This window comes from Cupressus sempervirens, chromosome 6 (genome assembly GCF_028749045.1).
Source record: "Cupressus sempervirens isolate cs-2001-9-10 chromosome 6, ASM2874904v1, whole genome shotgun sequence".
Taxonomy (NCBI): Eukaryota; Viridiplantae; Streptophyta; class Pinopsida; order Cupressales; family Cupressaceae; genus Cupressus; species Cupressus sempervirens.
Window position 1 is genome coordinate 282,265,739 of NC_143123.1, and position 23,305 is coordinate 282,289,043.

The window sequence follows — 23,305 nt, forward strand, 5'->3', positions numbered from 1 at the left end:
CTTCATTTTTTTGAAAAAACCCCTAAAATCCATTACTAATATTTTACAAGTCTCCCCTCTATAGATAAATGACATTTATTAAATCAATATTATATTTATATGATATTATAAAATGATTGAAAGTGGTTCTCCAAATTTTTTTGCAGGCTATACAAATCAAAGCAAACACAGAACCAAAATAAAATTCTTAATCTCTTTATATTATTACACTCACTTCCTTTCTTGAGAATTCAATATGAATCCATTACAAAACTATGAATAATCTAGTAAAATACTAATACTGCCATGGAATGCAACTGATTGGAAAATAAACCATTGTAGTAAAGAATATTTCTCCATGCTTACAAAAAGAAGAGACTGTGCAAGTGAATCCTTCTTTTGATTGTTCAACATTTCCAATTTCTCTTGTATTTCTTCCATTTTCTTTTTTGTAGTCTGGTGAAAAAATGAGAAAAATAATAATACAGAGACCCCTACACTTTTCTCCCTTCAACCACAAATAGCTTAAAGACATACGATGTAGAAAATCTCATTTAGCTTCGCTGATGTTGTCCTAGTTTTAGTTTTAGTGTCTTATACATTCCTCACTCAAAATGACAATTGCCCATATCCTTTGTTTCCACATATTGTTCACATGTAGGAAAATTGTCTTTCAAAATCTATATTTAGTGTGGCTTTCAAGGTGTACATTTTTTTTCTTTACATTCTTTTTTAAATGTATTTAGTGGATGTATTTTATCTAATTTAATGAGTTAATTATTATATACAAATTTTAATAGAAAATAGTCTTACAATTAATTATGTTTAATAAGATTATAAATGTCACTTTTTTATTTCTCTATTGATTTTATATTAGAATGTTTAATGTATAATTGTAATATATTTTAAAATCCTAAACTTTTATGATTAAATTTTAATTATATTAATAGTGTATTTTTTTAGCATTTACAATAGAACAATTTATTTGGTTTTAAATTATTCAATCCTTTATTCTAAAATTTAATATATTTGTCAACTTCTTCATAACAAATAGAACTTAATCTTATCTATATATATATATCATGATTAATACTCATTTTAAGAATTTAAGTTATTCATAATCAGTCTTTCAAAATGCTATATTTTTGAACTAGTTTTATTTCAAAGTAATAATAATAAAATAATATTCTAATGTAACTAAACATTTAAGCCCCTCAAAATGTTTCTATATTTTTCACAAATTTCTCAACATGTTTACAAGGAAATTCATCGATCATTTTGAGAATAATTGATAGAATGACATAGATAACAAGGAGATATTTTCCATAATAAGTAAAATTGTGATATTGTTGTCATGTTTCAACTATGTAGTTTTTGAGTCAAACTCATGGACCTATTTAGATAATAATACAACATAATATATATGAGACTAATTTCTTACATCTTAATTTATTTCTTTTGAGTGGTTATCACTTTACATATATTTATTTATACTTTGTTGGTAAACAGATTGTTCTTCTTCTGATTCTCCTTTTTAATTTGCCCAATTTGTAATGAAGAACAACTTTACACAACAGTTGGGAAACTATTTTTGAGAATAACTAGTTTCCCTCTGAATCAATGTATAGCTCCCTATGTGAATAATGTTCAAAGAATTATGTTTTTTCCTACAATCTAATATGGGGTATGCTCTTAACTCGAGAGCAAAAGACACAAACCAAATTAAGCCTAAATAGGACTTAATCTAGGAAAGATCAACTTTCCAATCTATAAACCAAGCAATAGAACTCACAATTCTTATGAATCCATATACTCAGCATTTGATTAACCTACAAAAAAAGCTAATAGAAAAATAAAATGAAATGATTAAAGACTTCTAATGAATCTTTCTTTGAATACCCCAAAGCACTTCTTACTGTGGTTAATTCATATCCTCATGACAAAAGAATAAAACATCTTTTATCTCCTTTTGTAATTCAAAAAAAGAAAGACACATAGAAGCAACGAATAATTAAATGGAATAGAAAAACATTGACATAAAATCCTCTTTATTGGCTCTGCAATATTAAGTCTGATACATCAACAATTTTGCCCCTCCCTATATGCAATGAAAACAAATATGCCCTTTTCTCTACTCCAGCACTCTAACTGTATGCAGGAAAAAGAAAGAACCCTTTTCAATGTCATCGAATTACATATTTAACACTTCTCTGCTCGGCAGTGACTTTTTAGTTGCCAAGATAACTCTTTCTTTGAAGGAGTTGATCAGTCACTTTCATCTAATCCGCTTGTTGGATGATGGCCTTCTACTTTTAAATATAATGCCTTTGTAATTCTTTTTTGAATTTGAAACTTCACATCAATTACACTTAGGTTAGTGTAACTAGACCATGGGTTAATCCTTAGTATTTTGCATTTATAAAAAATGTCGATTTACGAGCTTCCCATGGTAATTCTTCCGACTCTTCATTTCCTTTTCTATTTAAACTATACATATCCACTTCCTATTCCATTTAACTAGTAAAAGGAAAAAAATGTTCTCTACTCCATGGTGCTACTTGTTACTGCTTCCTCCTCCTCTCCATCCATTTCTTGTTCCACACTTTTAACCTCAGGTACATAATGCATAAGCATGTTCTCAATACCAGACTTCAAAGTGAGTATAGAGCTAGGATAGCCACTATAGGCCCCTTGCATTTTCAATTTGACTGTGCCAGTTTCTAGATCAAAGCCACAATATTCAACATCACCACCATCATCTTGTATAGCTAGTCATATACGTGTCTCTAATAATTCTTTTATCATAGCAATAGTCTCATCATCATCCTACTCCATGCACCTTTGAACATTATAATGTCGATCAAAACTAGGTCATCATCCTTGGAAGTTTGCATCAGCTTTGATATCTACTTGTGAAGTTGATTACCATTCAAGTCATTGGGCTTGCTATCTGACATCCAATGCTAGGCAGTTTTTATGTCATCTTGTCTAAATGGTCCACATGTTATTCTTTGGCATCAACAGTCTTATTTCATAAATTTGATGATCAATTTCAAGCCATATCTATCTATTTATCAGGCTTGGGTTCTTCACATCAAATGCAATGCTATGTTTAACTTAAGTTGGAGTGTGATATACCCATTACCATAGCTTGCATATGCACACAATCCAAACTTCTTAGTAATGTATATTGTACCTGAGACATTTTGTTGAACAATTTGGATTTATTCCCAGTTGATAGTGCACTCGATATTGTCGTATATCAATGTGACTGTGGGTTTTCTCTATTATTCTTCACAATCAATTCCAATTGAATGGGCGACGCCTTTGGGAGAAACTGCAATTTCAATTGTCATAGAAAGTGGGTTTACATTTACATTCATGCCTATCATGAATGGGATATGAGGGTCCTTCAAAATTGAGTAATGGATGCTTGTAGACTTCTCAAGATCATTTTTTTATTGACTGAGTTACTTGTCACAAGCGTGCCTGCGAAATCAGATGCCTCGGATTCTACATCATTAGTCACTTTGTCAAATCCTAAGACATGTTCCTCACTTGAAAGGGGGAGATCATTTTTAGTGTTGCTCATAGCAGAATTAGCATATCCTATTGGGAGAGCCTCGATGGGTTTATCAACGACTGAATCGCATGATCCTTCACACATGAAAGCTTCAAATTCTCCCTTTACATTCATATTTTTTCCTGCATCTAAAGCCTTCTCCATTTTGTTCAAATTGGTTTATTCAAGATCATCAAAATGGGAAATAAAGAGGGTGCCATAAATCACCTGAGAGGAAGTCTCAGTAATTAATTCCACATTGCCATCTCTTGTAGTTTTCTCTGAAAGGGCATCTTCCAGTTCTTTTCTTTCGCAGATATCCAATGGAAGCCCAAATACCTCAACCTTCTCGGTGTTGATTTGAGTTTTAGGTTCTACCTTCAGCTCAATGGGCATCACTTCTTCTTGGTGCAGAGAGTTAATTTTGTCTAAAACATTTCTATTCTCATCCAAGATGTTTGAATTGACAGGACTAACCTCTTTTTCTACTGCAAGAGACTAGGCTGAGTCTAGCTCATTGAAGTTGTTAGGTTCCAGTTTCCCCTCTATAGTAATATTTCCCATAGATGCTTCAGACTTCTCTACCTTAGCCTCAATAAGCATTGTTCTTGCTTCTAGCTTGAGAGTAGCATTCTTCTCAAAATTTGGAGCCTGAATTGATGCTTTGCATATATCATTCACTACAGCAGGAGGCAAAGTTGAATTTGGTTCTTTGAGGTCATCAAGTTCATAATTCTCCTCTCTATCAACAAAATCATTCTGAGGTGATGATTTTAACTTATCCTCTTCAGGCTCAAACCCTGTAACCTTCATTTTTTCTTCTTGCTCCAAAGTAGCAGTCTCTTGCAAAGTGTTTGCCTTACCATCCAATGCAATTGAACTGTCTAAAACTTTAGCTTCTTGCTCTTGATCAAGAATTGATGATGCACAGATTTTGTTACCTTCAACAAGCGGCAAGGCTGAACCTTCTTGCTTGAGGTTATTAGGTTCTAATTTATTATCTTCCTCCACAGAGGATACCTTAAGAGCTATTTCCGACTTGTCCTCTTCCTCCCCAATGATCTTCTGAAGAGGGGTCACTGCCTCATTAACTAATGAAATTGTCTACTCTGAAGTGATGAGTGACTTTCTTTCATTTGAAAGATTTTCATCCTAATTTTCTGTGTCTCCATTCTGCAGATCTATCTTGTCGACTTCAATTTCCTGGTTATCAAAATATTTCTCTGTCCCCTTCTCGACGGGAACATTGTCATCTACAGTTTCTCTGTTGTTGTTAATTGTATTTTCATCATCCTCTTTACTTTCAACTTTGCCTACCTATAATGACTTAGACCTAGACTCACGACTGACTAGACTATATGACTCAATATTGCCAAAAAAATGGGTACTTAAAGTTAGGCAACATACTTTTTATTTAATTATCTAATTTGTGGAGTTTATTGATGAATGTGGTATGCAACTCCGTACGTTTACATCACATCTAGCTCGTGTGACATTGTCACCTTGCCTTATTTCAAGTGAATGTTTTCGTGTTAACCTTTCTTTCATTTATGTTATATTGAGTTTTTTGTGCATTAACCCATGTTTTTCCTTCTCTGTGTGCCCCGGCCTAGATTTTGTATGGGTTTTGCTTGGGTTTTTCTGTGCTAGTTTGATTTGGTTGTTCAATCCCAAAATTGGCTTGTGTATGTGATGGAGGTTGATGGAAGGTAATGATGTGGCCACAGCAAGTGAGCCACTGAGAGATCCTATGTGTGAGAATGATGAGAAGTCGAGGGTTGATAATGTTTCAAATAATGATAAACTAGAGATCTCTAGTAATGATGGAAAGGAGGGTATTTGTGAAGATATCATGGAAAATGGTGGTTTTGAGAAAAAGTGTTAGAAGAATTTGTATAAGGTAGTCCTTACAAAGACTTCGATGTCATTTTACCCTAAAACAACTTGCTGAGAGTAGGTTTGAAAGGATTCCAATTGTTGAGTGTTCGAATAGAAGTGGGAGGTTTGCAACCCATGGAGATAGATGGGATGTAGGAAAAGATGGAGGATTTGTGTAGGAACATGAGCATGGAGATGGTAGGAGCCCTTCTAACGGTTTGAAAACCTTAACCTTGTCTCCCAATGAAGATATGGTTAAAGTTGTTAGACTAGAGCAAAGTAGGTTAAGAAACATTGCCATATTCTTTGTTTGTCTAGATGCTAATGCTTTGCCTTCGTGTAAATTTCTTGATGATTGGTTAAGTGTTGTGAGTGGAATTTTTTTTGGCTTACTTGTTAATTTCTATAGAATGATTCAAAGAGGGTTTTTTGTTATTTTTAAAAAAATTAATAATATGTAGGAAAGAATATCAAAGACGGGTTTTTGGAATGTTGGTAATTCTTTATTTAGAGCTTATCCTTGGTTAGCTAATGGTAATTTTGATGAAGTTATTAAAACATCCACACTAAATTGGGTGGAAATTAAGAATCTTCAAGCCAAAATTTGGCCATTTGTCTCCCATATTTTGAAACCCCTTGGGTAAATCTTGCAAATGGAAGAGTCTAGGGTTACTCTTACACATTTAAATATGCATGTTCTAGTGGCTCTAGATCTAGATGTGATCTTTCCTGATATTATATCCCTAAATTTAGAGGAAGAAATTTTTTCTTGGGAAGTTTCTCTGTTGGGTAATTTACATGCATGTTTTCATTGTAAACTTAATGGCCACATTAAGAAGAATTTTCCAACCCACAATTTGCATTTTGAGAAAGCTAAGGTGAATGTTGATAATACTAAGGAAAAAAATCCCAAAAAGGGTTAATGTGGTTGAGATTTTGACTAAGGATAGTTTACCATCTAATCCAAATGTAAAATTAGATGGCAGTATGTCTAATCAGTCCATGCCGACCAAAAGCCCTTCTGAAGCTAATTCCTTGGAATGTGGTGGGTTTGTCTCTTTAGATAATCCTTTATACAATAAAGATTTTGAGGTGATTCTAGCTAGTCAAGTTGGTCAAATTCTTGGCGAAGTTCATTCCATAGCCTAAGCTATTTTAACATTAGAGGTGGCTGAGGTTAATATTGATGAGATCCCCACAAGATTGAATGCTCAACAACTTGCTATCAGATCCATTAAAGAGAAGGAAAAGGCTATTAATAATAGGGGTGGTATTCCTAAAGAGATATGTCCTTCCTTACTTGTGATCTAAAAAAATCTTGATGCAAAGACAGGGGGGCAATTTATTGATGTTGTGAAAAAGAAAAGGAAAACATATGAGAAAAGGTCGATTTCAGGTAGTTTTGGTGGCAACAATGTCATCTTGAACTATCTCAATAGATTCAATAAGGCTCCTAAGACTCCTTCTCTACAACCCCCTTCATGATGTTAAACATTCATAGCTAGAATGTTAGAGGTCTGGAAATGACTAATAGGAAATATATTGTTAAGAATTGGTTTAATAAGTTGAGAGATAAAGATAATGTATGTTTGCAAGAAATTAAAGTTTTTAGTTTTCAAGCATCTTGTATTAACAAATTTTTATGGGATCAAGCTTTAGGGTTTCATTCTGAGCATGAGAAAGGAAAAGGTGTAGTGGCCATGTTAGTTGGACCCAAATGGATTGAATCCATATTACAACATGGTTGCTCAAGATGTCAAAGGGCACTTCAGGTGACTTTTAAAATTGGGGAGGATATTATCAGGATTTATAACATTTATGCCCCAAATTATTATAAGGATAGAATATCTTGGATATTTGTAGGAGATTTTAACATGATAGAAGCCAACTATGATAAACAAGGAGGACTGAAGCATTAATGGAACTGTAATGAGCAATTTTTTGGGTGTAAACTTAGAAGATGTTTTAATTTGATTGATCCTTTGGAGAATAATAGGGAGAACTTTAATGACATATGGTTCACTTGGTGCAATAATCAAGGGGGGAAAAATAGATTTTATTTTGATTCTTCTTAGTTTTCATTCCAATCTAAAAAGGGTCATTTTCCTATTACTGTGTCTCCTGCTACAATGTTAGATCATTCTCCTATTTTTGCAAAGATGTTGATTAATAAGGTTGATAATGTTAATAAAGAAAGCAAAAAAAGAAAAAGCTTTAAGTTAAATACCTCTTTGCTAAAGGACTTTGATAATAAAGAAGCTATTAGAATGGTGATTTTTTAATCCAAACTATGTAATCAGTCTGTAAGACCTGTTAAACAATGGTGCCATTTAGTGGAGTCTTGGAAAAAAATCTATCAGATTATTGGGAAAAAAGTAGCCAAAGATAAAAATGAAGAAGAGAATGATCTTCAATTCAAACTCAATAAAGCTGAATTTTCTCTTCAAAAGTGTCCAGATGACCTAGTGATGTTAAAAATTTGGTCTCCATCAAGCATAAACTAGGATTTCTTCACAAATACAAGATCCAAGGGCAGACGAATCGAACAAGAATGAATTGGCTTAGAGATGGTGATGTAAGGTCTAAATTTTTTTTAAACATTATTAGGGATAAACACAAGGCAGAAAAGATTGAGAATATTCAGGCTAAGGGTGGTAAAACTAATGATCCAAAGGCTATTAAGGAAGCTTTTTTCAATTTTTATTCTAAATTGTTCTCTTCAAAATTTGATCAAGAATAGTATGTGCAATTGAATGATTGTCTGAAGATGATCCCTAAGAAGGTTTTTGGTAGTGAAAGTGATAAGTTGAGTAGAAAAATTTCTCTAGAAGATATTCAATAGGCCATCAAGGCTATGGCTCATGACAAATCTCTAGGAATGGATGGATTGCCTATTGAATTTTATAAGGATAATTTAGATTGGATTAGCAAAGAGCTTTTATTATTCTATAATGATGCCTTTAATAATGGTTCTTTGGGTAGCAATGTGAATAAAGGAATCATTAAACTACTTCCTAAAGTAGGGGATAGATCTTTAGTCAAGAATTGGAGACCCATCACCTTATTTAATTTTTCCTATAAAATTATTGCTAAGTTGTTGGCTAGGAGGATTGCAGACATTACTAAGAATATTTTTTTAGTCACTCAAACAAGTTTTAGAAAAGGTAGATATATTTTGGAGAATCTTATCACCAATTGGGAAGCTATGAATTGGACTAAGGCTAGTAGGTAGGATGTGGCTATGATACTCCTTGATTTTGAGAAGGCTTATGACAGGGTAGAGTGGCCTTTTGTTCTTGGTTTGCTTAAGGCTTTTGGCTTTCCCTATTATTTTTTCAAATGGAATGAGATTCTATTTAAAAATGCTTCCACAATTATTGAGATAAATGGGGAATTTTCAAAACCTATTATTCTGTAGAGGTCTATCAGGTAAGGTTTCCCTGTTGCACCCTCCTTATTTGTGATTACTATTGATGCTCTGTATTATATTCTAAGGGATGATTCTTTAGGTCATCCTATTAAAGGTATCACCCTCATTAATGAAGATGAATTGATCAATGCTCGATTTGAAAATGACACTACCCTTTTTTTAGATGTATTAGAAGATAATTGTTCTATGGCTCTTCACAGACTTAACTTTATCTGCTTTATTTTTGGAGCCAAAGTGGCCCCCCATAATGGGTTGGAAGGAGGCTCCTCCTAATTGGTTGTCAAAGATGAGTTGGAATTGGACTAGACCTAAAATTATTATTGGGTATATGGCTATTCCTTTCTCCTTGGATCCTTCATTTCAGACATGTGGGAGTGGATGTTTAGTAAGATTAATGGTAAGCATATTAGATGGAAAGCTCTCTCCCTTTCATTGGCTAGGAGAGTTTAGGTTATATAGAAGGTCCTCTCCTCCCATCATATCTTTTTTTCTTTGGCTTTGTTGTTTACAAAGACTCAGTTTGGGATGCTTGAAAAAATTCTTAGAGATTTCTTATGGTCGGATGGCTTGGGGTCCAAGAAGAGACACTGTGTTAAGTGGGAATGGTGTTGTCTACCCAAATAGTTGGGGGGTTTGGAGATTAAGGATATTAGAACTCAAGGTATTGCTTGTACAACCAAGTGGATATTCAAAGCATTTTGGGGAAATGAACCTTTTTTAAGTTCTTGTGAGAAATAATGTTGAAAGGTCAGTTATTAAAAAAGGTAAACAATGGGACAACATTCCTTTTTGGGATATTATTATGGGAGATTTTAAGATGAAAGTGTTTGGGTCTAAAGTATTCACCTCTCTATGGTCTACATGGTCACAAGTGAGGGAGTTTATATCTTGTAGGAATGCCACTGGGGGCCCTCCTAATTACATTGTTACTAACAAATCAATCTAGTGGGGATTTTATTTGAATGATAAACCTCTTGCTCTTACTCAAAGTTGTTTAGCTAAAAAATGGAATGAGAAAGGTCTTTCTCTTATCAGAGACTTAATGGTTAACAATAGGATTGGGTCATGGGATGAGATTTCCAAGAAGTTTGACATTCCCAACTCCCAAAGGAAGACATATACTCTTCTGAAAAAAGCTTTATACAAGGAGAAAGGTGGAAATTTTATGGATAGCAATTATTTTATCAGAAATATAAAATGGAATTATGGTACTGGTATTGGTAAAACCTCCATTAAGAAGATTTGGGCATATGCACCGAGTTGTGGTGCCAAAAAGGTGACAAGGAAATTTTTTTTTCCTATTTTAAAAAGCGCGTATGCACTTTTAAAAAATAAAAAGTATATATGATGGGCTGCAAACCCGCAACCCATCATTTTCATCAGCATTTTCTTCTACTCCTACAGCGAGCAGCGTGTACGCGAGTTGAAGACTCAACATTTGCACCACCATTTGCCAAAATGCCTCCTTGTCAACAAAATCCAAGACCACAAGCGCACCCACAATGATGTCATAAGTGATATAAACCTAACTTTGCATTGTTTGATATATTTTTCATATTGTTTTGTAAGTTTTTTATATTCTTTTGTAGGGTTTTTACAAATTTCATTTAGATTTGTTTATTTATTTGAATTTCAATTGATTTTTTATCAGGAAATGTTCATAATCAACTAGAAAATCCACAAGAACATCAAAACCCTCAAGAACCCCAAAACCGAAACCCTCCTCAAGAAGAAGAACAAATTCCACAACCCGAACCAATTGCAAGACCTCCACCAAGCACACAAGAAAATATAAGAAATGAAATAGAGAGAGACAAAATTTAATTAGAAGGAATCATTGCTCAGTTGAAAGAATCCGGACAAACCAATCCAATGAGGTCTCAATTGGCATCATCCCTCGAATCCATTAACACTTAGATGGCCTCAGTTAGTGGTCAGTTAGATATTTGGCGAGCTAAGAGGGATGAACAAAAAAGATTTTATGCAAATAAATTGTCATATGAAGATGTTAGAAAAAAGGAAATACCAAAAGGTAGTATATGTGCATTATTTAGAAAACTCAGTGAGCAAAATACTGTTAGAGAGGGTACTAAACGATTCCCCATCTATTGGTGCATACATGATGCTATTAGAAATAATTTTTGGGATAGATGGTGGATGGTTTTTGATGCCCCTCCTTGCAACAATCATGAGGTCCCCATGTATTTTTTGAAGAAATTATATTGTGAGTTTGTCCTTGGGGAGATCCCCAATTATTTTGATATGTTAGACTCCCAGGGTAGAGGTGGGGGGTCATCATTTGAGAGGCCAGGAGCACACTCCCATCCCCCTCTCTCTCTCCTCTCCCATCCCCTACTCTCTACTCTCTCTCTCTCATCCCCTACTCTGTCTCACACACTCTCTCCCATCCCCTACTCTCACTCTCTCTCTCTCTCCCATCCCATTCTCTCTCTCTACCACCTCCTACTCTCTCTCACATTCTCTCCCATCCCCTACTCTCTCTTACACACACTCCCATCCGCCCCTCTCTCCCATTCACTACTCTCTCTCTCTCTCTCCCCTCTCCCAGCACATACTATCTCTCTCTCTCTCCCTCTCTACTCTCTCTCTCCCATCCCCTACTCTTACTCTCTCTCTCTCTCCAATCCCCAACTCTCTCTCACACTCTCTCCTATCCCCAACTCTCTCTCTCACTCTCTCTCATCCTTTCACTCTGTCTCTCTCATCTCATACTCTCTCTCTCTCTCTGCCACCTCCTACTCTCTCTCACACTCTTTCCCATCCTTTCACTCTATCTCTCCCATCTCGTACTCTCTCTTTTCCACCCCCTACTCTCTCTCACACTCTCACACTCTCTCCCATACCCTACTCTCTCTCTTTCACACACACACACACACACACACACACACTCCCATCCCCCCTCTCTCTTCTCTCCCATCCCCTACTCTCTAGATTTTTCACATGCACTCCTATCCCCCTCTCTCTATCTCCCTCTCCCTACTCTCTCACACTCTCTCCCATCCCCTACTCTCTCTCTCACACTCTCTCCCATCCCCTACTCACTCTCTCTCTCTCCCCCCCATCCCATTCTCTCTCTTTGCCACCTCCTACTCTCTCTCACACTCTCTCCCATCCCCTACTCTCTCTTACACACACTCCCATCCACCCCTCTCTCCCATCCGCTACTCTCTCTCTCTCTTGGGCTACTCTCTATCTCCCCTCTCCCATCCCCTAAACTCTCTCTTTTGTAGATACACACTCACATCCCTCTCTCTCTCTCCCCTCTCCCATCCCTTACTCTCTAGATCGCTCACACACACTCCCATCCCTCTCTCTCCTCCTCTCCCACTCCCTCTCCCACCACCTACTATCTCTCTCTCTCTCCCTCTCTACTCTCTCTCTCTCTCCCATCCCCTACTCTTACTCTCTCTCTCTCCAATCTCCAACTCTCTCTCACACTCTCTCCCATCCCCTACTCTCTTTGACACTCTCTCTCATCCTTTCACTCTGTCTCTCTCATCTCGTACTCTCTCTCTCTGCCACTTCCTACTCTCTCTCACACTCTTTCCCATCCTTTCACTCTGTCTCTCCCATCTCGTACTCTCTCTTTGCCACCCCCTACTCTCTCTCACACTCTCTCATATCCCCTACTCTCTCTCTTTCACAGACACACACACACACACACACACACACACACTCACACTCCCATCCCCCCTCTCTCTTCTCTCCCATCCCCTACTCTCTAGATTTGTCACACACACTCCCATCCCTCTCTCTCCTCCTCTCCCACTCCCTCTCCCAGGTCACCTACTATCTCTCTCTCTCAAGTTCTCTCTCCCTATCTACTCTCTCTCTCCCATCCCCTACTCTTACTCTCTCTCTCTCCCATTCCCAACTCTCTCTAACACTCTCTCTCATCCCCTACTCTCTCACACACTCTCTCCCATCCTTTCACTCTGTCTCTCCCATCTCGTACTCTCTCTCTGCCACCCCTACTCTCTCTCACACTCTCACACTCTCTCCCATCCCCTACTCTCTCTCTTTCACAGACACACACACTCTTATCCCCCCACTCTGTTCTCTCCCATCCCCTACTCTCTACATCTGTCATGCACACTCCCATCCCCCCTATCTCTCTCCCTCTCCCTCTCCTACTGCCTACTAGATCTCTCTCTCTCTCAAGTTCTCTCTCTCCCTCTCTACTCTCTCTCTCTCTCCCATCCCATCCCTTACTCTCACTCTCTCTCTCCCCCATCCCCTACTCTCTCTCACACTCCCATCCCCTAATCTCACTCTCTCTCTCCCATCCTGTATGAGCTCTCTCCACCACCACCTACTCTCTCTCACACTCTCACACTCTCTCCCATCCCCTACTCTGTCTCTCTTACACACATTCCCATTCCCCCTCTCTCTCTCTCCCTCTCCCACTCCCTCTCCCACTGCCTACTTTCTCTCCCCCATCCCCTACTCTCTCTCTTTCATAGACACGCACTCCCATCCCCCCTCTCTCTCTCCTCTCCCATCCCTTACTCTCTAGATTTGTCACACACACTCCCATCCCCCCTCTCTCTCCCTCTCCCACTCCCTCTTGCACCACCTACTATCTCTCTCTCTCTCAAGTACTCTCTTTCCCTCTTTACTTTCTCTCTCCCATCCCCTACTCTCACTCTCTCTCTTCCATCCCCTACTCTCTCTCTCACACTCTCTCCCATCCCCTACTCTCTCTCTCTCTCTCTCTCTCTCCCACCCCCATCCTGTACAAGCTCTCTCTACCACCCCCTACTCTATCTCTCTTATACACATTCCCATTCCTCCCCTCTCTCTCTCTCTCACTCCCTCTCCCATTGCCTACTCTCTCCCATCCCCAACTCTATCTCTCTTACACACTTCCATTCCCCCTCTCTCTCCCCCTCCCACTCCCTCTCCCATCGCCTACTATCTCTCTCTCTCTCACTCTCTCCCTCTCTCCCATCCCCTACTCTCACTCTCTCTCTTTTCCACCCCTACTCTCTCTCACACTCTCACACTCTCTCCCATCCCCTACTTTCTCTCTTACACACACTTCCATCCCCCCTCTCTCTCCCTCTCCCACTCCCTCTGCCATTGCCTAATCTCTTTCTCTTCCATCCACCCTCTCTCTCCCTCTCCCACTCCCTCTGCCACTACCTACTCTCTTTCTATCCCATCCCCTACTCTCTCTATCTCTCTCTCCCCTCTCTCATTCCCTACTCTCTCTCTTTCACACACACCCATCCCCCCTCTCTCCTCTCCCATCCTCTACTTTTTCTCTCACTCGCTCTCCCTCTCCCACTGCCTACTCTCACTCTCTCTCTCACTCTCTCTCTCTTTCTCTCTTACACACATTTCCATCCCCCCTCTCTCTCTCCCTCTCCCACTCCCTCTCCCATCGCCTACTCTCTCTTCCATCCCCTACTCTCTCTCAAGCTACTCTATCTTCCCCCTCTCCCATTCCCTATTCTCTCTCTTTCACACACATTCACTCCCATCCTCCTCTCTCTTGCTCTTCCTCTCCCACTCCGTCTCCCACCACCTACTCTCTCTCTCCCCCATCCCCTACTCTCAATCTCTCTCTCCCAACTTGTACTATCTCACACTTCCTCTCTCTCCCATCCCCTACTTTCAATCTCTCTCCCCCATCCCGTACTCTCTCTTTGCCACCTCTACTCTCTCTCTCTCACACTTCCTCTCTCTTTCATCTTGTACTCTCTTTGCCACCCCTACTCTCTCACATTTCCTCTGTCTCCCATCCTATACTCTCTCTGCCACCCCTACTCTTTCTAACTTCCTCTCTCCCCTCTCTCATCCCCTACTTTCTCTCTATCTCTCTCACACACACAAATAGCCATTCCCTCGCCCCACCCCCCCTAGCTCTCTCTTGGTTTTGGTTTGCAATTTAGGTCTCAATAGTGTGTGTGCACTATAGCGCGTGTGCACTACCTCGAATTCAATAGCATTTTAATAGCACGTGCGTGCTATAGGGCACACGTGCTATTCAAAGCTTTGCATTAAAACCAAGCCTAAGGCTTGGTTTTACCTTGGAGATCCAATCCAAAGGTTTGGAGTTTATAAACAGGTCTGAGACATGTTTTCCAGCAAACATACAAAAAATGATTGATTTTTCTTGTGTGCTCCCCTTCAAGATTCCTCATGGTTGGGTATCGATAAGATCAGGTTACATAACATTATAGGTCTTTGTGTTAGCTATCTAACCATATAATTTATTTTTAATTTGAACTATTTTAAGTCTTTCATCTATAATTTCTTTTGAATGTATGTTCATTTTTTGTCAAAAACCACCATGTACTAATTGGGCTGTAGATTTTAGCTCATTCATCGAATTTTGTAACAACTTAGTTTTTTAGAAGCTAGACTCCATTCTACACACTTTGAAAAAATGAAGTTTTGATTTTAGATTAGTTTTCAATCATTTCTAGGGGGAGCACACAGATATTTCACATTTTTGGGATGGGTCTAATTAAAAAATTCATTAAAAAAAAATACACATTATAAAATTACTCAAAAAATTTGGGATAAACTAAAAATTTGGGATAAACTACATAGTGTTAGGTAACTTTTGACTGGAGCGATTAAAGAATTTCAAAAAAAAAGTTAAACTTTTAGGGGGGCCACACTTTGTACTATGTTATGTTTTTTTGGAATAAACAGTACCACTTTCTATGGCCGCCCTTTTTTGAGGACCTAAAACTATTCCATTTTGAAAAAAAATTAGTAGTTTAGAAACTAGATTCAAAGGACTACGACTTTTGTTTTTGTCATATCTTAAAATTTTGAGTGTAACTATCTTCAAATTCTTGTTGAAGTCCAGAATTTGCTGATTTTAGGAAAAAGGTGTCCACTTATACCCCCCTTTTGGCACCACAACTTTGTGCACTTACCCATTTATGATATGTTTAAAAATGATTAATCTATGTTACTACGTATAGTTAGTTGTTGGGGTCTTGATTGTCCTTTCACAAGCTAGCATTTTTTCTTTGATTACTTTTGGAAGGGTCCATGTGAGCCTAAAGTTATTCATTTCAGATGGTTGTTGTTGCTTAAGAAGCTTGTTGTAGGGTTAGTTTTGTCAGCCATCAAAGTTGAGCCTATGACTTGCAATCTATGTAATAGACCTAAGATCTTTGAGCATTTTTTTTAATGTATTTTTGCTTCTAAAGTTTGGGCCATTTTCTTTGTGTATCCTATTGATTGGAAAAAAAAATGGTTTTTCTTGGTGTGAAATGTTGGCTAGTTATGTGAGATATTTTGACTTATCTCTTAACAAATTTTGATTTTTCTCTTACTAGTGAAGTACTATGGTTTCTTTGGAAGGAAAGGAATAAGGAGATATTTCAAAATGTGAGAAGTTTCCATGCTGAGTTTAATCTTAAAGTCACACTTTTACATCATGTCATAGGTTTCTTTTTGCTTAGAGATTACAAAGCCCAGATTCATGAAGCTGATGCATGATGGAATGTTGTTGATCTACAAAGATGAATGTAAAGTTTCTCATTACATTGAAAGATATCAAAGTTTCCTACACAAGTAGAAATTGAAGATCTAAGCATACTCCTATACAAGTGTCATCTGGGTGCTAACAAGGAGATAGTTACATGTGTTGGAAATACTTCAACACATATTTATGAGATTGATCAACCAAATCATGTTTTTCAGAATCTATAGTTTTATACTGCATGTATTGTCTTCTAAGAAATAGTGATATATCATATCTGGTCCTGGATGTTCATATTAGAAACTCTATGTAAAGTCCTTTAGTTGGGTTACTCTGCCCTCCAATTTTGTAATAGTATTGAGGGTTGGTTGTTTTTCAAAGTGACAAGTTTGATTAGATGTTGTTTAAACTTTTTCAATATAAAAAACAAATTATATAATTTATATATAAATATTATAATAATTATATTATATAACATTTTATTTAGATATAAAAACAAAAATAGAAATTAAAAGGATTAAAAAATAAAATAAAATAAAAAGTTAATGTAAGATTTATCATTTTTTATTATAGACAAATGGGTTAGACTCACTTGTAAATACAAATCTTTATATGAAATTCTTTGCTAGATCCTGGTCTAAAAGGGGCATTAATCAATTTATGGATCTATTTGAACATGATAAACTTATTACCTGGGAGGAGCTTAGATGCAAGTTTAATATCCCTCACTCCTAGAAAAAGACTTATAATTTGATTGTTAAGGCCACCAAAGATTTGCCTTCTAGATGCAAGATTGACTCTCATAGCTTCTTAAAATGTAAATGGCATGATGGGGTCATCTTATCTAAACTCAAAGCTAAAAATATCTACAATATTATTGATCATAATGAGCATATTATTAGTTATGTTAACACTCTTTATTATACTTCTCTTGATATCAAGGGTTGGAAGAAGTACTTTGAAGTCCTTTGGCAGGGATCTATTGAGCCAAAAATCAAATGTTTCAAGTAGGTTTCTCTTCTAGACAAACTACCTACTAGGAAAGATGTTGTCATGTTTGACTGTTGTAGGTTTTGTAGGCTTCCTAAAACTGCTAGGCATATTCTTTTTTATTGTATCTTTGGTAAAGAGATCTGGAGGTTGTTTGGTATTGTTTGCCCCACTACTGTTAATATTATTGAAATGATTATAGGTTTTATTGATGGGCTTAACAACAATTTTAATATTTTCTAGTTTATTTTATCCTCTAACATTCTTTGGTAGATCTGGAAGTGCAGGAATGAGGAAAGGAATCAAAGCCACCCTAGGTCTCTAACTAAGTTTTTTTTGAAAACTCATACATTATAAAAAAAATTTACAGGTCCAAACTATGATACTGCTAGAAAAAGAGAAGCCAAGGAGGTTTCTTAAAGATGGGCATGCCACCTTCTTCATTTATGAGTTGAAGCATAGTCTCGAGTGTAGAAGGATGTTTGACGACTTTCAGATGTTTGAAAGAGCCTACAAGCTCCTGAACCAAGAAATAAGGAAGAAGACCAAAACCAACATGGATAAGATTTTCATGCTAACTCAAATCCAAAATAGAAGGAGTATTTTTTGGATGGAAGGACCTTTAGGCTGTACCACTTAGATAGACACCTTTGAGGATACTTTTCACTAGCCTCTGTTGCTTCCTTTTTGTATCTCCTTTTGCATATATGCTCTCTCCAATGTAACCTCTTTTGTATATAATTTTTTGTTGAGGTTGAGCCTCCTTGGTACTCTTGATTGATATTGTATTATCCTCCTTTGGTTGTTTTAAAATCTCTAAATTTAATCTATAAAAAAAAAAATCCCTATTCATCAATAGTTACTAAACATTCATGGCTTTTACCATTCCATTCTCTTAAAAAATAATAGTATTCTCAAATCCTACCTATTTAGTCATGGCATTTTTTTTAAAGGTTAGAGGCTTTTTACTTCTTACATTTTAATTTGATTTTAGGCATATGTACATTACATTAAGATGTTGTTTTAAAATTAATCTACAAAAAGTTACAATAATTAAATAGAAAATTTTAAAGACATTTTAATTTTTTGAATGCATATTTATAATTATTAATTTATGTACAATATTTAATTCATTTTTTTATGTTCTAGATTTTTTTTTGATAAAAGGATGAAGCCTTCCATGATATCATTATCATCAAAAATAATAATTCAATTGTTTTTGTTCAAGAGGAGTAGAAAGTTCAAGTCTATTGGCAAACCAATGTTTTTGCATTATAATATTTATATTTTTAATACCATGACCTATCTACTATTTAAAGAGCAATAGAGCCAGCTTCTCACTATTCTAGATGTTAGTTATTTGCTTTCCATAGTCACTGATAGTTTTATCTATTGTATTTTGAATGAATAGTTTTACAAAATTATGAAATCTTGGCCAAGATCCTTGTTAGAGCATTAGTATAAGAAAAAATAAATAATTTTGATGTCTACCTTTTATGAACTTGTATATCCTTATTTAATTAGAAAAAGTTGCTTTGTGTTGATATTTTATTAAATTGTGTGGTCTTGAGAAATTCCTTTTAAGATTATAAGAGTTATTCCTATCATATATTGTTAGATTTCTTAAGTACTTTTTTTTATACTTGTTCTAGTGTTTGATGAATTTGTCATGTCTTCCTAGTTCATTTTAGGAAGCTTGAAATGTCAAACTTACCATTTTTTTGTTTTATATTTTCTTGAGATTATAGTGGGAGGGTTATTGAATCAAAATATTCCAAAGATAGCTTTCTTGAAGTCTGGTCTTAATCGATATAGTTGGAGCTCTAACTATAATTTGAAATTAAATAAAAGCGAAAATAGCAATTCCTCGAATTTCTCAAGCAAACTTTCATCTATCAAAATTCAGTTGTCATAACACATTTAGATGATAGGGATTGAAATCTTCATTTTCCATGTTGAATTAGTATAAAATTTCCTTTATCTTATCTTCACTTATAATTATGGTGAAAGAAAATGACTTCAAAGTAATACAAAGAAGTTTAAATATATGTTATGTTATACAAAATTGATTGAAAAAAAAACAAGTAGAAATGTATTTCTAAATCAATTCTAAATATGTGTTTCCATTTGTAATTTTGTCTAATTTGGAGGGAAAAAATGAAGTGTGCTTCCTGACAAAAGAGTTATTAAATAATTAAAAAAGACATCCAAAGATGTGTTGCCATTTGTAATAACAAAGAGGCTTCATTTGTTGGTGATTGCTCAGAAAAGTACAATGCTAAAATAGGTTTTTCACCTAGAAACGAGAGAGAGAGAGAGAGAGAGAGAGAGAGAGAGAGAGAGAGAGAGAGAGAGAGAGAGAGAGAGAGAGAGGGAGGGAGGGAGGGAGGGAGGGAGGGAGGGAGGGAGGGAGAGAGAGAATCCTATGAATTTGAGCTTTAGTAGCTAAGAGTTTCCATGAACGCAATAATCTTTTGAGAAAAAACTTTGGAAGAAAACCATAATTTAAAAATAAAATAATGTGTTTTACTTAAATATTTTACACCATGTATTTAGAGCAATATTGCTTACAACTCTTCCTCTATGATTCTAGGAAACAAGAATAAGTATTCTTACTGACAATTTAGAATACTCCAATAAATTGAACATCCATCTAAACTATTCAAATAGAGGTAAAAATCTAGAGAATTATTTGGCTGGACTTCTTAGAAAATACTCCCCAATTCACTACTTGCAAGCTCAATCTTTTTTTCCTGCCTTCAACTTTCCCTATGTGTGGTCCTTCACTTAATGTTCATGGATCTCTTCCTTTACTCCAAGTTTTCATTTCTCATTTATTCTTGTGTCTTTTCTAACTATGTGTTGGTTTCCATGTCATATTGTTTGGGTTAAAAGAGTCAATTTAAGTTTTTATTTCCAATTCCGTAATCAAAGTCCACTCTATATTTAAATTAAAAATAATTAGAGCTTCTATTTCAGTTTGTGAGGATAACGCTTAGTTAACTTTTTAGCGATGCAAGAACAACTTAAAGAATGCTATCTGATATAGATAAAGATAAAACTTACTTCATATTGAATTTAATAATTATATCATGTTAATACTAAATAGGTGTCATGTAGTGGCTTGTACTTATCATTAATGAGTAGTTTTAAATTATAGTATAGAGAAAAAAAATATTTATAGCAAATGGAAAAAGTTTTTTTTTTCACAAATGGTAAAATAGTAATTCTATTTTGAATATTAAATTACATTGTGAGTATGCTCGAATGCAAACAATAATTGTGTCAACTAAAAAATTATAAAATAGTCATATGTAATTCATCTAAAGACAAAAAATAGTTATAAGAATTTAAATCAAATGTTAAAATAACAAAGGATTATCCAAGTAAAATTAAATAAGTAGTGAGAAAATAAATCAATATAGTAGAAGAGTAGATCTAAAAGGAGGTAGAAAAGAACTTGATAGTGGGAAGTATTAAGTATTCTATTTAAAGAGAAATAATAATAGTCTAAGTAGTTAATCTAAAGATAAACAATAGGTATAAGAAATCAAATCACATATTAAAACAACAATGTAGTAACTAAGTGAAATTAAATGATTGTAGTAGAATTCTAGAATTAAATTTAAGAAATAAATAATAGAAATCAATATAGTGAAAGAGAAGATCTAAAGAGAAGGTGATAAAACACTTGATAGTGGAAAACATTCATAGATGAAAAAGAGAAAGAAAAAAATGAATCAAAATGGCTATGTAAACAAAAAAAATTAGACCAAACTTTGATAGAAAACATTGTTTATATTGCCTCTAAAATATATCTTACCTTATTCTATGTATTTTGTTATAAAAAAAGTGAGAAACAATCAATATATGTTATACTATTAAATTTTATATGTTTTTTTGCCCATATAAAAAATTAAGTTCAAATGCATTGCTAAAAAATGAAAATAAGAGGTTTATCATATCAAAATTTTCTTTGAATTAAAGACGAACTTTTTTTCTCGATGAAGTTACTCTTGAGTAATATGCAAAGGAATGAAAAATAGTCATGTAAATTAAAATATGATTAATAAACTATATTTATATTCGGAAATGACAATAAAAAATGAATTTGTATATCTAAGATAGATTTTCCAAAAGAAGTTGGTCATCCTCTTCTAATACAAATTCAAAAGAAACTATCACAAGAAATAGATCAAATATTGTGTTTTAATTTTGCGCCCTCTTCAAATGAGTTTGATGTAATCAAAATCAATTGTTTACTTTTTCAAATGTTATTGCTTGTTGAGTTATTCTTAAATCTCTTTCTATTTACTTAATTTTCATATATTATTAGTTTAATTATTAGTTTAAACAATGTAGAAATAAATAATTATAAAAGAGACTTTCTAACACATTGTGCCAAAAACAAGGTGCTTTACTAAATATATAACTAGTATAGATATCTTAAATAAATCTATCTAAAAAATGCTAATAGATATCCACTACAATATGATTTTAATTTACTTTACTACATCTAAAATTATTTATATTTAAAAAATACATGATTTATATGTCCAAATATTATAATTTAAATAGATATTTTATGTGGTATTTATTAAATTATTTTTAAAAGTATATTCTATTTATAATAAGATTTAAACTTTTGACATGTATATGGTTTTCAAATTTAAGCTAAAAGAATAAAAGTTAACATTAACAGGCTCACACCATCCCACACCCCCATTCTGCCATTGTAGAATGCATATCGACATTAAAATAATATGAATAAATTATTCTAAATTTAAAAAATATAATCTATTGGAAGTAATGAAATTTTTTGAATTTGAAGCAAATTTTAAAATAGTTTCTAAAGTCTCTATTTTTCTTCAATAAATATATGCTTTTAGATTTTTGTAAATCAAAGAATATTTTGAAGAAAAATATCCAACCTCTAACTCAAAAATAAATGGTTCTAAATTCTAATAATTAATTTTTAATTGTTAGGCTATTGTATTCCATTATTAGTGGTTTAAATCTTGTTATTTGAAACCTTTATCAATTGTTCCTTAAGTATGCCTCATATTGATAAAGAGGTATTTGACATTACGAATTGTTTATAATCACTTATTAAATTATCTTTATTTAATAATTACATAAAAAATAACTATCCATTTATGCCAATGTATTTACATTTATAATGTATATGATTTAGAGTAGATTTTATGGTGTATCTAAATTAATTTAATTCTACTATTCAAATTTAAAATTAAAGAATGCATAACATTTCTTATTAATTATATCTTGATTCAATATCTTAAATCATCTTTAAATTTTGATCCAATTAAAATAGATTCTTATCTACTAAATTTTTCTAATGATTTTCTATATGTTTTTGAAATTAAAATCGACCAAAACAAGGAGGTTGGCCCTTACAAAGAAAAAGTTGGTAACCCACACACTACTAGCAAACACCTATAGAATTAAAAAGGTGTCACCCAGTCATGTAGACAATAACAACCCAAAAGCACTAGTAAAAGGAAGCAAAACTAACAGAAGTCTACAATAAAATAACCAAGTGAAGTTCAAGATCATATAACCAAACATAGTAGCCTAAAACTACAGAGCTTAAACGCACTATATAGTTCTGAATAAAAATTGTTGGCTTAAACAGGCCAATCCAAGTCTTAGTAACAACAGTAAACTAGCAACTATATTGCAACAGAAAACAAACAAAAACTAGGAACCTTAAGTCCCTCAAAAACATTCAAATTTTTTCTTTTTCTTTTTCTTTTCCTTTCCTAGCTAGAGGGACCTAGGCCCAGTCATCAACAATGAACTTGTAGAGGACCTTATTATCTTCCATGTCCATCCCCAAATCATCCTTCTCCTATGCCAACAACTAGAGGGTGGTAGTCGCTACATGTGTGACCTTCAGTGCAAATTTAGAGAAAGAATGAAATCCCTCCTCCAAGGTTTTGACTCTTTTTTCCAGCGGTGCCATCATTTCATTACG

The 23,305-nt window shown here is 34.7% G+C and overlaps 1 protein-coding gene across 1 annotated transcript; it reads right to left on the reverse strand.

The window, feature by feature from the left end:
* Window positions 1-2,520: 2,520 nt before the first annotated feature.
* On the reverse strand, window positions 2,521-3,706 carry LOC149552318 (uncharacterized). Its single transcript, XM_089790194.1, has 2 exons — window positions 3,454-3,706; window positions 2,521-2,699 (listed from the first exon to the last, which is right to left on the reverse strand). The coding sequence occupies exons 1-2, from the start codon at window positions 3,704-3,706 to the stop codon at window positions 2,521-2,523; spliced, it is 432 nt and encodes a 143-aa protein (XP_089646320.1).
* Window positions 3,707-23,305: the final 19,599 nt, after the last annotated feature.